We start from the raw sequence: 14,366 nt of genomic DNA, 5'->3' as shown, positions 1-14,366 counted from the left end.
TATATATAAATTTTAAAAATTAGTTCAAACGCCATGTTACCGAACACCGTAAAAAATAGTATTTAGCGTTTTGACCGGTCATAAAAATTATTTTCGACAGTAACTTTTTAAGTAACTTTTAGCGTTACGATACACTTTACTATATATATATGATCATCACCTCTATTTATTTCCATGATCAACACGAGATACTATAAGTCTTAATTATGCCATCGACCGTTATAGACATGATTAGGTCCAATGTATGATGCATGATGATGATAAAATAGAAGCTTACTACTTGTAAATGATTCATCATTTAGGTTATAACTGTGTCAACTATTTAACTTGAAGTGACACTAGTCTCCTACATATAAATGATTGAGATTTGTTACTGTTTATATGTTTATGCTCATTGAGTATTTGTACACGACAGATGTTGTACGCATGAGATAAGTGAGCAACCAAGTTATAAAATTCATACCTCGGGTAAATAGGAATCCACGAGAAAATTAAGAATCCACTTTTATATATCAGGAATTGAAGTGGAGATGAGACTATAATATCTAAACCATTAGTGTTTGAAACTAATCTTAAGTCTATCTATATCAACGTCTGGCTCGGTATGCAATCAAACCATTTGCCTTTTTTTGTTTTTTAGATCAAAAGGTTTAATGGCCTCGAATCGCACCACTGCGGAGATTGAGATCTTTAACGACTTCAATCAACATTTTATTGATATTAAGGGTTTTGCCATTTAGTCCAATTTAATAGAAAAGATAAACCATGTCGGTCCTAGTCCAATTGAATTGGAGCCGACCAAACCAGATGATCGAAACACCAACGACTCCTGAAAACTGATATGCATAATATTCATCCGAAAATACAAATCATAAATTAAAAGTGATAGGACGAAGTAGGCCAATCAAATCGACAATCATAAATTAATGGGTAATAGAGGCACCAAAAAATTGATATGAGAGGGTCCCGGTTGAGCAAAGGCCGAGACACGCGACCTGGTGCCAACGGGCCGCTTGTCGTTTTTCTACTGAATATTTACACACTTCAGCATAACATAGCTAGCTGGAAACGATCGCAATTTGCAAAGCTTGTCTATACTCTGATCACTCTGAATCTAATAAAAATCATATTCATTAATAAAAGCCATATTATATATGGGATTAAATAATTAAATCGAATTAAAAACATTTTTGTTATTCTTTAAAAAATTAACTAAATATCATAATAATGAAATTAAATTTAACCACTAAAATAAAGAAAATGACACACCTGGTTCGTTTGACTTTGTAAACAAAAGAGACACCGAAAAAAAGCAATAGGCCATCTACATGATGGGGTGGGGTCAGATACTGAGAGGAGGCGGAGAGGTACAGACAGCCAGCCAGCCAGCCAGCCAGCACACCGTTGAAAAATCAAAATCCCACATGACCATCAACGGTTCAACGTTATTTTGTTTTATTTTTAATGGATGGGCCGAAATCACCATGTGTAAAAATATAAAAAAGAAAAATGACAGCGGTTGGTTTTTCTGATGCTTATAATTAGGAAATAAGTATATCCCGTTAGGGAGGGGCCACTGTTATTCTTGTAAATGGTTGGCAGATATTCCTCCAAGATGGATGATTATTTTATTGTAGTTGCTGCAGTGCTGCGATAACCAATTATTAATAACACGGAAATATCAAAGTCGTCCTTTATCGTAGCAATTAGCATATGATCTAATGACGCGATTAGTAGTGTCGGCGGAGATGTCGATAAGAAAAAAGTAAGGTGAAAAAAATGTTACTAGACAGAAAATGAGCGGCAACTACCGACTTACAGAGAGAAAGAGAGAGGAGACTGTATTGTAGAACCTCTTTTTGATTTTCTTTTTCTCGTTTCTTGTCTTCTTTTTACTTGACTGATTTCTGCTGATTTGAGAATTTACTGAATAAATTTTGAAATATTATATAAATAAGAAGAAATAACTGGGGAGTTGAAGACGAAGAAGATGCTAATTTCCATTCAGAAGTGGGCTTTTAATTGTTTGATAGTTGATTGAGAAGCCAAGCAACGAATTATAAAAGAGAGAGAAGGATAACAAGGAAAGGGAAACGGAAAAAGCAAAAGAAGAAAGCAAGCAAAGCTTCTACTAAGATGCTCAGTTACCAGAGGCAGTAGCGAGTCATTGAGCAGATGAGTAGTAGTAGTAGTAGTAGTAGTAGGTTGACCTCTGCCTCTGTCGCTGTCGCTTTTCTCTTTTACCGGTAGAAAAAGCAATTGATCGCTGCTGGACTTACTTCTGGTAGATCTGAAACTGAAATTTGCAGTTTCTTTTCTACTGCATTGTTAGAGAGGCCAATGGAAGCGAGTGCAGGCTTGGTGGCCGGCTCTCATAACAGGAATGAGCTAGTTGTCATCCGTCGCGATGGTGAATCTGCCGTAAGCTTGTTGTACTTTTTTCCTTTTCTACTATCTTTTCTTCTTCTGGATTCAGAATGCATTTATTTTTATTTTTTATTTGGCAGCCAAAACCGTTACAGCAGTTAAGCGGACAAATATGCCACATATGTGGAGACGATGTGGGGCTAACCGTGGATGGAGAGCTGTTTGTTGCCTGCAATGAGTGTGCCTTCCCAATCTGCAGAACTTGCTATGAGTACGAGCGCAGGGAAGGAACTCAAGTCTGCCCTCAGTGCAAGACCAGATTCAAGCGTCTCAAGGGTACTCAAATAATTTACCATCTCCTCTCTTTTCATTTCTATATGTTTCAATTTCAACACTACCGCCAAATGAATTGAAAATTGTATGATCATATTTGAGCAGGCTGTGCCAGAGTTGAAGGAGACGAAGAAGAAGATGACATCGATGACTTGGAAAATGAGTTCAATTTCGATCCAACAAGGGGTAGAAAGGATATGCAGCATCCTCTTGGACCGGAGGCTATGCTTCACCATGGCCTCGCCTTTTCTGATCTCTATCAACCTCTGCATCCTCTAACCCAAGTTCCTCTCCTTACTGACGGTCAAACGGTACCTCCCTTCACCTAATTTCTCTACTCTAGCTATCTATCCTTAAGCATTACATATTTTATCGTTTGTTTTAAGTTTGCTGCATCATAATTGCTGGATGTCGATACAGGTGGATGACATTCCTCCAGAACAACATGCTTTGGTCCCTTCCTACATGTCTAATGGCGCTGGTGGCGGCAAAAGAATCCACCCTCTTCCTTTTTCAGATCCTACCTTCCCTGGTAATCGTTTGTGAACTTTCCAACTTTATCACCAATCGTTCAATCAGTTGGATCTTCTTTCTTTTTTTTTTTCCTGTTGCTTCTCTGCTACAGAGTCCAATATTTATTGTCTCTGTCCCCATTTTGCAGTGCAACCTAGATCCATGGATCCTTCTAAGGACTTGGCTGCTTATGGCTATGGAAGTATTGCTTGGAAGGAGAGGATGGAGAGTTGGAAGCAAAAGCATGAAAAACTGCAGATGATGAAGAATGAAAATGGCGGCAAAGACTGGGACTGTGATGGTGATGCATCTGATCTGCCATTGTAAGCTCCCCTAAATCTTAGCTTATTTATAATGCTGAATCTTCATTTTCCGTGCACGAGTATAGAAGTTCCTATTTAACCAATGAGAAAAAGAAAAAAAAAAAGGGGTTCCTCTTTTTTCCATAATTAAGTGGAGTCCCAACTAATTGAGATACTTCATTGATCATAGTTGCTCTTCGTTTTCCCTCTTTAATGATTCAATAATTCTAGTACAGAAAATATGAAGTACATTCAGTTTTATTTACCCTTCAGAGTTCCAAATATGCTTGCAATGATCTTTTGTTAATTGCTTGGTCTTTAATGTGAATTTTCATGTCAAAAATGATGTTTAGTGCAGTATTAATTTACACTATCAATATCAGTGGTTTTTAAGCATAAACCTGGTTGCCAACATTGCTATGAATGGCAACAGTTTTGATTCTTTTTTTTTTTTCTTTGTTCCCTCCTCCAAAGTTCCATTCCTGCTGGTTAAACTTAAATATCTTAACATTGCTGATTTTGGAATTGAAATTTGTTGCTCATGGATCAGAATGGATGAGGCTAGACAACCATTATCGCGAAAATTACCTATTTCTTCCAGCCAAATGAATCCTTACCGGATGATCATCATCATTCGACTTGTAATTCTTGGATTCTTCTTCCATTATCGAGTCACACACCCTGTGAATGATGCGTACCCATTGTGGCTCATATCTGTTATTTGTGAGATTTGGTTTGCTCTTTCATGGATCCTTGATCAATTCCCAAAGTGGCTTCCTATTGACAGGGAAACTTATCTGGATCGATTATCTCTCAGGTAACTGATAATGTCATTTGCTGTTATTCCTGTTCTATTTTGGATCAAGTAGTTCAATGAATTTATGGCTCTTTTTTTTTTTTTTTTTTTGGCTTGTTTGTTATTAGATATGAGAAGGAAGGCCAGCCTTCTCAACTATCTCCAATTGATATATTTGTAAGTACAGTTGATCCATTAAAAGAACCACCACTGGTGACTGCAAACACAGTTCTGTCCATTCTTTCAGTGGATTACCCGGTTGACAAGGTCTCATGTTATGTTTCTGATGATGGTGCTGCTATGCTGACATTTGAGGCTTTATCAGAAACATCTGAATTTGCAAAGAAGTGGGTCCCTTTCTGTAAGAAGTTTAACATTGAACCAAGGGCACCAGAGTTCTATTTTGCTCAAAAGATAGATTATCTCAAAGATAAGGTGCAGGCTTCATTTGTGAAGGAACGGAGAGCAATGAAGGTGCTAAAGCTTCCATCATCAACATTTAAACTCCCCCTACCTCTCTTCCTCTCTGTGTCTGTATCAGTTGGCCAGTATTAGTAACCACATTTCTTATTGGATTGCAGAGAGAGTATGAAGAGTTTAAAGTTCGGATTAATGCATTGGTTGCCAAGGCACAAAAGGTCCCAGAAGAAGGGTGGACAATGCAGGATGGGACTCCATGGCCAGGGAATAATGTTCGCGATCATCCAGGGATGATTCAAGTATGTGAACAAGATTTCATTAATTTGGCTGACTATTGTTCTGGAATAATAACTCTTCTCCTTCATAGGTTTTCCTTGGCCAAAGTGGAGGGCTTGACACAGATGGAAATGAACTACCACGAATGGTGTACGTTTCCAGAGAAAAGAGACCTGGATTTAACCACCACAAAAAGGCTGGAGCAATGAATGCTTTGGTGAGTTATTAAAGAAAGTAAAAAGATGCTAAATTATATGCACCATTATAGTTGACATGGATGTTATTTATTTAAACTTTATCTATCCATCAAACAGGTCAGGGTCTCTGCTGTGCTCACAAATGCTCCTTATCTGTTGAATTTGGATTGTGATCACTACTTCAATAATAGTAAGGCTATTAGAGAAGCAATGTGTTTCATGATGGATCCTTTGCTTGGAAAGAGAGTGTGCTATGTCCAGTTCCCACAAAGGTTTGATGGCATTGACAGGCATGATCGATATGCCAATCGGAATATTGTATTCTTTGATGTAAGCATTAGTTTATCTAAACTTGCTTATTAGACCTTTATGCTCGAAGTTGTTCATTTTCTGTACACAATTTAATCCATCATTTGAATACAGATAAACATGAAAGGTTTGGATGGCATTCAAGGACCTATATATGTTGGCACTGGTTGTGTGTTCAGAAGGCAGGCGTTCTATGGATATGATGCTCCAAAAGCAAAGAAACTACCGAGTAGGACGTGCAATTGCTTGCCTAAGTGGTGCTGTGGATGTTGTTGTTCTGGAAGGATAAAGAAGAAGAAGACTGACAAACCTAAATCTGAGATGCAGAAGAAGAATTCAAGGACATCTAAACCTGTGAGTGTTTTGAAGGGTACTGAAGAGGGCATTGAAGGTAACACTACTGATTGCAAATGATCATTTACTCACCAATTTCCTGTCCACACTTGTGTTATCCACAATTACCATTAGTGTTAGTTTCAATTTGGCATTGCATTTCAAACTACGTTTTGAAAAGTTACTTTTTACAAAATGCAATTAAAACTTGAGATGTTTTGATAAGACATTAGCAATACACCTTAAAAGCAATTTCTAGTTGCTTTTAATTACAACATTTTAGAGGATGCTTTTCTCAGCAACTACTTTAATGGAATGCTTATTCACGAAAAGAAAAAAGAAAAGAAAAAGAAAAAAGAAAAAAATTAATGGCAATTCCAGACAGGCTCATACTTGGCAGTAATTAATGAAAATACTTGCATGGATATCTTGTGCAACCGAAGCTTGACTGTTAGATGGAACTATTTTCTTTGCTGATCTCATTAAGGTTGCCTGATATTTAATTGCAAGGTAGATTCCAGAGTGTAAAATAATGCTAAATTCAGATGTGTGCTCGTGGAAACAGTTAATCATTTATTTGGTGGGATACTTTAGAATAATTATGCATATGGGAACCACTTCTCTATGACTCCAGATTTGATTGATATTCATGCCAAATTGTCTAGGTGCTTCCTTAATTTTGTAGGTGGTTTTATATTGCTTCTTTCACATGAAGCTTTTCCTTTCAACAGGTCCAACTGGCTTGATTTTTTTTCTTTTTTTAATGCTAACTTGAATGAGTTGGATGCAGGAATTGAAGATGAAAATGCTGCTGTAATGCCTGAAAATAAATTGGAAAAGAAGTTCGGACAATCTCCGGTCTTTGTTGCATCAACTCTTCTAGAGGATGGTGGTTCACTGAAAGGTGCGAGCCCTGCATCTTTGCTTAAAGAAGCCATCCATGTTATTAGCTGTGGCTATGAAGATAAAACAGAATGGGGTAAAGAGGTAAAAGGAATGTTTAAAATTTTTATTGGATATTTTAATTTGTATAATAAGTACGACTATTGGATTTGGTCCAACATAAAATTTCTTTCAATTCTCCAGGTTGGATGGATTTATGGTTCGGTTACCGAGGATATATTGACAGGTTTTAAAATGCACTGCCATGGATGGCGATCAATATACTGCATTCCTGACAGGCCTGCATTTAAAGGTTCTGCGCCCATCAATCTTTCCGATCGTCTACATCAGGTCCTTCGGTGGGCTCTTGGATCTGTTGAAATATTTTTAAGCAGGCACTGTCCTCTGTGGTATGGTTATGGAGGAGGTTTGAAGTGGCTAGAGCGTTTGTCTTACATAAATGCTACAGTGTATCCACTGACATCTCTTCCCCTGCTGGCATATTGTACTCTTCCTGCCGTGTGTTTGCTAACCGGGAAATTTATCACTCCAGAGGTATGCTGTTTGTAATAATATATATGATTGATCATTGAGAGCATGCCCTGATTTTATTTTAAATGCCGCTTAAAAATGTGAATAGTATATGCGAATTTAAATTTATTTGGTTCCCACATTGCAGCTAAGCAACGCCGCAAGCTTGTGGTTTTTGTCACTTTTCATTTGTATTTTTGCAACAAGTATACTGGAAATGAGATGGAGTGGAGTTGGGCTTGATGATTGGTGGAGAAACGAGCAATTTTGGGTGATTGGAGGAGTGTCAGCACATCTATTTGCTGTTTTCCAGGGTCTGTTAAAGGTTCTGGCTGGTGTTGATACAAACTTCACTGTGACATCAAAAGCAGGAGACGATGAAGAGTTTTCGGAGCTATATGCATTTAAATGGACAACCTTACTCATTCCACCAACAACGTTGCTGATAATAAATCTGATAGGAGTAGTTGCTGGCGTCTCAAATGCAATAAATAATGGGTACGAGTCGTGGGGGCCTCTGTTTGGTAAGCTTTTCTTTGCATTCTGGGTGATAGTTCACCTCTATCCTTTCCTAAAGGGTCTGCTGGGTCGACAGAACAGAACTCCCACAATCATAATCGTCTGGTCTATTTTGCTTGCTTCCATCTTCTCCCTTTTGTGGGTTCGCATAGATCCATTCCTAGCCAAGTCGGATGGCCCACTTTTAGAGGAGTGTGGTTTGGACTGCACTTAACATCGGTATTTGCTGCTCGCCGGTGAGTTTGATCAAAATATCTGTTGTTTTGATGATGCAAAAAAGGATAAAAAGACAGATGTCTGGTGTGGTGAGTTTGCAACTGTAGATTGAATTGTGAATTGTGTGTTTAAGCGTGCCGCCGATATCTTTTCCCAAACTCCTCCCTCAGCTGGCTGCATGGAACTGTTTTCATTATGTTGATAGAATTGGGGTACAAGCTACGAAAGAAGCTCCCAAGATTCTTTATTAGTTTAATTTATACAGGGAAGAGGGAGGTAGGGTGAACTGCTTATATACCGTAAAATGTTCTTCTCTCTCTCTCTCTCTCTCTCTCTCTCTCTCCATTTGATTCATAATAAAAGCGGCCTTATCCCGCCACCTGTAAGCTCCGAAGGCAAAATCACATGGCTCTGTGTATCTGTTGCAACGATTTTTTTAAACACCTGGGTACAAGTGAAAAAGAAGAGTAACTCAATACTGGATTCTGATATGTAATGATACTGAATATTATATGTACTGTTTACATTACTTGTGAGCGATATGGATTGTAAAACTAACAAATTCAAACTTCAAAAAAACATTAAAGAAAAAAAATTGCTACCGAAAGGAGAATATGCGAACTGGCCTACCGTCAATAAGCAATAAGCATCCCAAGTGCCTCTCTTTTTCAAATATATAAAAAAAAAAATCCCAATTGCCCGAATAATTGATCATAATTAACTTTTTCGTATTTAATTATTTATTCAATTTAACTCTCCTTTTCATATTTAATTAAGAATTAGAAGTTGAATAACTAATTATTTTTTTTTTCATTTTTTTTGAGTAATTACAAAAGTGACTTTCCGTATTTGATAAAAATTAGAAATCAGATAAATAATAATTAACAGAAAATCAAGTTAAATTATTTTTAAAAAATTTTTAGGCCAGTCGGAAGACCAGTTTGAACTGCTGAGTCTAGGCCGATTCTAGTGCATTTTTCTCCTTCTCTCAAACCTGAATCAGTTCTTGAATCACCAATTTCGATTCAATTCTTTGAATTCAATGATTCCATTTGGTTCAAAAAAAATAAAATATGGTTTCAAGCGAAATGGTGACGAGAATTTTTTTTTTTCCTTGTCATTTTTGTCTGCTCAGGATTTGGTAAACTTTCGCTTCGAGTTATCTTGTCGGATATGATGAGAAGACAATGGCTAGCTAATGGTTTTGGCAATACCTTAACCAACCACCCAAAAATTCTGTTCATGACCAGCTCTAAACTGAAGAAGCATTTTCGCCTCATGAGGTTCTGATCTGGTGTTGCTTTCACGTTGATGAATGGGTTATGTGGAGAGTATGCCTTTGAAACAGGTACAAGTGTTTAGGCTGACATTATCATTTATTATCAGACGAAAATGTAACTTCCCCCTGTGATTAACAATAGGGACCAAAAACTATTATAAATCAGAAACAATAATGTAAGAATAAATGATATAACTGAATTCTTATTCTTTACCAAAAGGTAATGATAAGATAAAAAACATGGATGAAAGAACCATTTAACACCCTGAAAGTATAATTTGTTTTTCCTAAAAAAAAAAAAAATGCTCAGCTTTATCATATTTGTACTCATTCAACATATTGGAGCTAATTACATCAATTTTTGGCTGGAAGGTAGAATTCATAATAAAGCAGCACCACGTATCATTCAAGCCCGTAAGTACACTTCTCCTAAACTCTATGCATGTTCCAGGTGACAAAGAGGCTCCATGTAATCCACAAAAAATAAAATTATAATTACAAAATCCTAAAAAACAAATGAATCACTGCTTCAATTGTGCAAAATAGAAATGAAGAAGAAGACACATTTTATTTTTCTCATGCATAACCAAGCAGGTTTAAATTTTGGAAAGAAAAAAAATGGTATGCAAAAATATCATGTCAAAGAAGAGAACTGAAAAAAATTGCAAAAAGCAAGAACATATTCACCCCCTCTCCTAGACAGGATTTTGTCCTGGTAAATCAATATTGCACAAAAGAACATAAGCATAGGGAAGTCTTGTTGCCGAACCTGTGATCAGCAAAACTGTAAGATGTATCAAATGTCATCTTTGAAGGCATCTGCACCTTTGAAGAACCATACAATGCCATGGAGATGATGGTCGTAACTAGCTGTCCCATCAAAAGCAATTTCAAAATCATTCATAGCTTCTGATACTCACTACAAATTAGGAATAATGTTGCACCTCCAATATCTCTTCACTGATCCTCTCTAAATCCACTCCACTCTAGTTTGTAATCATTGAGGTGCAGAAATACCAACAGATGCCGCTAAATCTGCTAACTGCTTCCTGCCAAGATTAAATACAAGTTCCATGGAGATGAAATGCTTTGGTAAATTTGGGAACTGTTCCTTGTTGAAATTATATATAGGTTGAAGTTTTTTTGCTTCAGCATTTGCTGCTTCTGCCTCTGCAAGTAGGAGGTTGGCTTCTTCAGAGTCACCGAGCTCTAAAGCCGAAACCCTTTCTGCTGTAGCAGCGCCAGCAATTAAAAGTAACCTCTGAAATCTAGCCATTGCAACCTCTTTTTCCTTGGATGAAATCAGGTGTTCAGTATCCAGCAATCTACTAACAGTATTTTTCATATCTTCCTCTAACTTCTCCAGCTCTGCTGTAGTTCTTTCCAAGTCAATCTGCACACCATCCTTCTCAACATACAATGACTTTGCCTCAGCAGCTATTCGTGCAGCTTCCTTGAAATTTCTTGTTGAAGCAGCAACTTTCTTTTCAGATTCCAGCTCTGGGACTCTTTTATCAATGAAAAAGATCCTCTGCTTGAAGGATGCTATAGATTGTTGGATGTTTGATTTTGTTGAAGACAGTTCCTAGAAAAAATCATGTGATATTATTTTAGCAATTGAATGGCATTAATAGCAAAGATGGAAGTTACTTGATTTAATTTTTCAGCAGTAAAAATTTAATTCAAAGACCAAGAGAATGCAAACACATATGAATAACAAACTACATGGTGAAAATATAATAATTAGTAGGCAGAAATCTCTATTGCTTGTGTACATGTTACAACATAAATTAAGAATCGAAACACTTTTCAGTTTGCCAAAACTTGGTGCAATGGTAAGCTGTTGCTGTTTGTAACCAGAAGGTCAAGAGTTCAAGTCATGGAAACAGCCTCCTTGCAAAAGAGCAAGAGAAAGGTGCATATGACAGACTGCCCTACCCCCTTGGGTACACCTTTATTGTCTAGTTCCAGTATCTTCAACACTGCTGTAAGAAATGCTCCAGTCAGCCTAAAAGTCAAGTCAATCCTTGCTTGAAGCCGTTACTTCTGAAGCTACTCTAAGAAGAGAAGGCTTTCATTCACCTTGTGACTGAAGAAAGAAATGAACCATCGAGGGCCTATGAACTAGGCCAGGTGCAGAAGGGAAGTCTGACGCTATTCATCCTCTCCACTACTTGCTTTGACACAAAAGTCTTTGAATTTCCTAGAGGGAGAACTGGCCATTGTAGAAGCAATCAAACTTGGTATTTAATTGAAGTATTATGCACTCAATCAACCATGCCAACCCATTTAATGAATTATTCAATCCTTCTGGAATACTATTATAGTTTAGCCATGATCTACTCCCTAATGCATGGTTCCTTTATGTTGCTAGAGGTTATTCAAAAAGCCAAATCTGACATTCATGTTTTAGTGATAGCCACATTCCAAACTTAGAAATATAATATAACAATTAAAATTGAAGAGTCTTAAGGGTAAAAACCCTTAATTTGCAGGTTATTCTTAAAATAAATAAATAAGTGAAAGCCACAATGAAATCTTGGAAGCAAAATCAAACCTGTAAGGAGGCTCTTAAAGAAGAAACATCCTGTTGGAGCATTCGGACATCCTCAATAAGTTTCTCTTCGGCCTTTGCAAGCCTTACTTTGTCTTCCCTGGAATTCAAAATGGACAACATCAGCCTTTTCCTGAGCTCAACAACTTCCTGGTATGCCTTTGCTTCATCTTCAGAGACTCTGGCTAGTTCCTTTAGATTGGCTCCAAGGTCTTCACCTTCAGCAAGTAACTTATCAATTTCCTTCTTTTTTATTGATAAAGCTTCACTATGAAAATGAATCTGAGAAAGTTCCAATTGCAAGTTATCATATTTGGCCTCAATGCTGGATTGACTGTCCTGAAAACCAGAGACCACATCAGCAATCCTTTCTTCAATTGTTTTGATTTTAGAATCATTTTCTGCTATCTCCTTTTCCTTGTCTTTGACCAAGGCGAGTAATTTCTGGAGTTCATCGGTTAGAACATCTTTTTTCTCATGTAGACGTTCCTGCTCCTTCCTATAGTCCTCAATTGAATGCTCTATGGAATCATTCACAGCAAGACGTGCTTCATTTATGAAGTGTAATTCGACATCCAACTCCATCTTCTTGGCCTCCAAGGCCTCACTCGACAAGAACCATTCATCCATTTCTTTTGAAGAGAGTACTTGTGCTTTCTCCGAGACTAAATCTGCGTTTTTTTCTGCATCCTGGGAGAGACATTTGCAGAATAAAATAAGCGGGATTCCTCAAAGGAACTTCGTGCAACATGAAATATCATCTTGCTAATCTATCATTTATTTATTTTTTGTTCAATAGAAAAAAAAAAAGAAAAGAATTTTTGAGTTCTATCCTAATTCTACAGAGATTAGATTAAGATTAGAGAGAAATTAATTAGGCTAATAGGTTAAAGGCATTGAAAATGCAAATTGTGATATGTAGCTGGTATGCTAACCTTGGCAAAATTAGAGAGAACAGTTGCGCATTCTTGCTCAGCAAGAATCTGAGAGTTCAGAACATCGTGCATCTTAGAATCGATGGCATCACAATGGGCTTCAGCGTCTCTAAGAGCAGAGAGAAGAGCTTGCCTCTCCTTGTCAGTGGTGGCAAGCCTGTCGCTAATCCTTTCGGCGGCCTCGAAATCTTCGGCTTCACAGGCAGCCTCCAACTGTAATTCGAGGTCCCTGTGCTTGGCAGAGGCTGAATTGAGATCCTCAGTAGCTGCTCTTCTCCTCCTGATGGCATCCTTGCGAGCTGAAGAAACAGAGGCAGCTAACTGACGAGAGCGGTGGAGCTTCTCAGAAATTTGGGCCTTGATGAGCTCATATTCATCATCTTTTGATAGTGATTGTGAATCTGGGATCGAACACGCACTGACATCCAATTCTGCGACTAAAGACGTAGAAGTGGGGGATTGGGATTGGGAAGCATCGAGATCGGATTTATCATCATCATGAATAATATCATTGGATGCAGTAGAGTCATCATCTTTAAGACTTAGATTTTGATCTTCAGAGGGACTAGCAGGCAGATCATCGATAGAGGATCCTCCTCTACCATAGCCGATTCTAAGGCTTGCAGCTTTCTTCTTCTTTCTGGATATCTGACGAGAGTTGGTTGCTGTTTGAAGAGTAGCAGCAGTAGGAAGGGAATCTGATTCTGTAGTTAGGGTTTGGAGGGTGAGGTCAGAGAATAGGTTCTCGTCGAGAGGCTCCTGGACCTTATGTTGAGATGGCGGGTCAGTTTTAATGGTGGCAGTAGCAGCATCAAGTCGAGATTCAGATTCACGAGGAGGGAGCGAGATTTCTGCTGAATCGTTATTATGATGATGATCATCATCCTTTTCTTGCTGCTGCTGCTTCTTTTGATCATCAACCAATTGGGAAGGCGTAAACAACACCATCCCCTCAAAGAGCGAATCCATATCATCCTCCTCCATTTTATCAATTATTTGAATAATTATGTATTTCAAAATTAGTATCAATAGCTGAATCAGACAAACTCCCTCTACTCCGGTTTCTTCCTCCTCCACTGTCTCCTGTCTGTCTAGACTCGAGCATTTTTCTTTCAATCGTTTACTAATTTCTTCCCTGTTGGATTTCCATCGTCTCTTTGGGCCTACCTTCATAAGTCGGCCCGGTATTTTGGGCCTTCAGAATTGGCAATTCATGTCGTAAGTTGGCTTGGACTTTTGGGCTCTCAGAATTGGCAAGTATCGCTTTGTATCGTATAAAAGACAAAGCACAACAGTGAGACTGGGATCCACCGTCGCATCGCAACGCAATGCCTTCTTCTTCTTATAGATCATTATTCTTCTCGTCTTTTAATTTTCTTTTGTCTTGTGTTGTACTTCTTTTTTTTTTTTTTTTCAGAAACAGTGGAATTTAAATGTTGGTTTTTGTTAGAAGGAAAGTTTTGGTTTGAAAAAGTGGGAAATCAAAGGAACCTAATTTCCCTCGGATCGAGAGTGAGTAGACAAGTAGTAAAACTAAATAATTAATCTTATTATGATATGTTACGTTGTGCAAGATGATCACAAATTAAAGAGCTCAGAATTAA

The 14,366-nt window shown here is 37.7% G+C and overlaps 2 protein-coding genes across 4 annotated transcripts; one reads left to right on the top strand and one right to left on the bottom strand.

The window, feature by feature from the left end:
- The first annotated feature begins 1,804 nt into the window (after positions 1-1,804).
- Positions 1,805-8,534, top strand: LOC105635136 (putative cellulose synthase A catalytic subunit 3 [UDP-forming]). The gene is made up of 14 exons (XM_012218131.3): positions 1,805-2,421; positions 2,508-2,703; positions 2,806-3,011; positions 3,121-3,232; positions 3,362-3,536; positions 4,066-4,332; positions 4,440-4,785; positions 4,893-5,030; positions 5,099-5,224; positions 5,322-5,534; positions 5,628-5,904; positions 6,637-6,833; positions 6,933-7,283; positions 7,408-8,534. The coding sequence occupies exons 1-14, from the start codon at positions 2,341-2,343 to the stop codon at positions 7,990-7,992; spliced, it is 3,270 nt and encodes a 1,089-aa protein (XP_012073521.1). The 5' UTR covers positions 1,805-2,340; the 3' UTR covers positions 7,993-8,534.
- LOC105635135 (neurofilament light protein) lies at positions 8,246-13,883 on the bottom strand. Of its 3 annotated transcripts, XR_016322584.1 has the most exons (5): positions 12,763-13,883; positions 11,831-12,517; positions 10,043-10,858; positions 9,209-9,399; positions 8,246-8,438 (listed from the first exon to the last, which is right to left on the bottom strand). XR_016322584.1 is itself a non-coding variant. In XM_012218130.4 (3 exons), exons 1-3 carry the CDS (start codon positions 13,744-13,746, stop codon positions 10,271-10,273), a joined length of 2,259 nt encoding a protein of 752 aa, XP_012073520.1. In that variant the 5' UTR covers positions 13,747-13,883; the 3' UTR covers positions 9,823-10,270. The 3 variants fall into 3 exon arrangements, 1 of the variants encoding a protein (XP_012073520.1); XR_002284474.3 differs by having other exon boundaries at positions 8,246-9,399; XM_012218130.4 differs by lacking the exons at positions 8,246-8,438; positions 9,209-9,399 and having other exon boundaries at positions 9,823-10,858.
- Between the last annotated feature and the right edge of the window lie 483 nt (positions 13,884-14,366).

Source organism: Jatropha curcas, chromosome 9 (assembly GCF_041381405.1).
Source record: "Jatropha curcas cultivar XTBG-Jc1 chromosome 9, XTBG_Jcur_1.0, whole genome shotgun sequence".
In the NCBI taxonomy this organism is placed as follows: domain Eukaryota; kingdom Viridiplantae; phylum Streptophyta; class Magnoliopsida; order Malpighiales; family Euphorbiaceae; genus Jatropha; species Jatropha curcas.
Note: the sequence above shows the minus strand (reverse complement) of the source record. Positions and strands in the feature narration are given on the sequence as shown.

Coding starts and splice junctions, on each gene's coding strand:
- LOC105635136 (XM_012218131.3), top strand. CDS start 2,341: ATGGAAGCGAGTGCAGGCTTGGTGGCCGGCTCTCATAACAGGAATGAG. Junction 2,704..2,805: donor CAGATTCAAGCGTCTCAAGG/GTACTCAAATAA, acceptor ATATTTGAGCAG/GCTGTGCCAGAGTTGAAGGA. Junction 5,031..5,098: donor ATCATCCAGGGATGATTCAA/GTATGTGAACAA, acceptor TCTCCTTCATAG/GTTTTCCTTGGCCAAAGTGG.
- LOC105635135 (XM_012218130.4), bottom strand. CDS start 13,746: ATGGAGGAGGATGATATGGATTCGCTCTTTGAGGGGATGGTGTTGTTT. Junction 12,518..12,762: donor TTCTCTCTAATTTTGCCAAG/GTTAGCATACCA, acceptor TGTCTCTCCCAG/GATGCAGAAAAAAACGCAGA. Junction 10,859..11,830: donor CTTTAAGAGCCTCCTTACAG/GTTTGATTTTGC, acceptor GATTTTTTCTAG/GAACTGTCTTCAACAAAATC.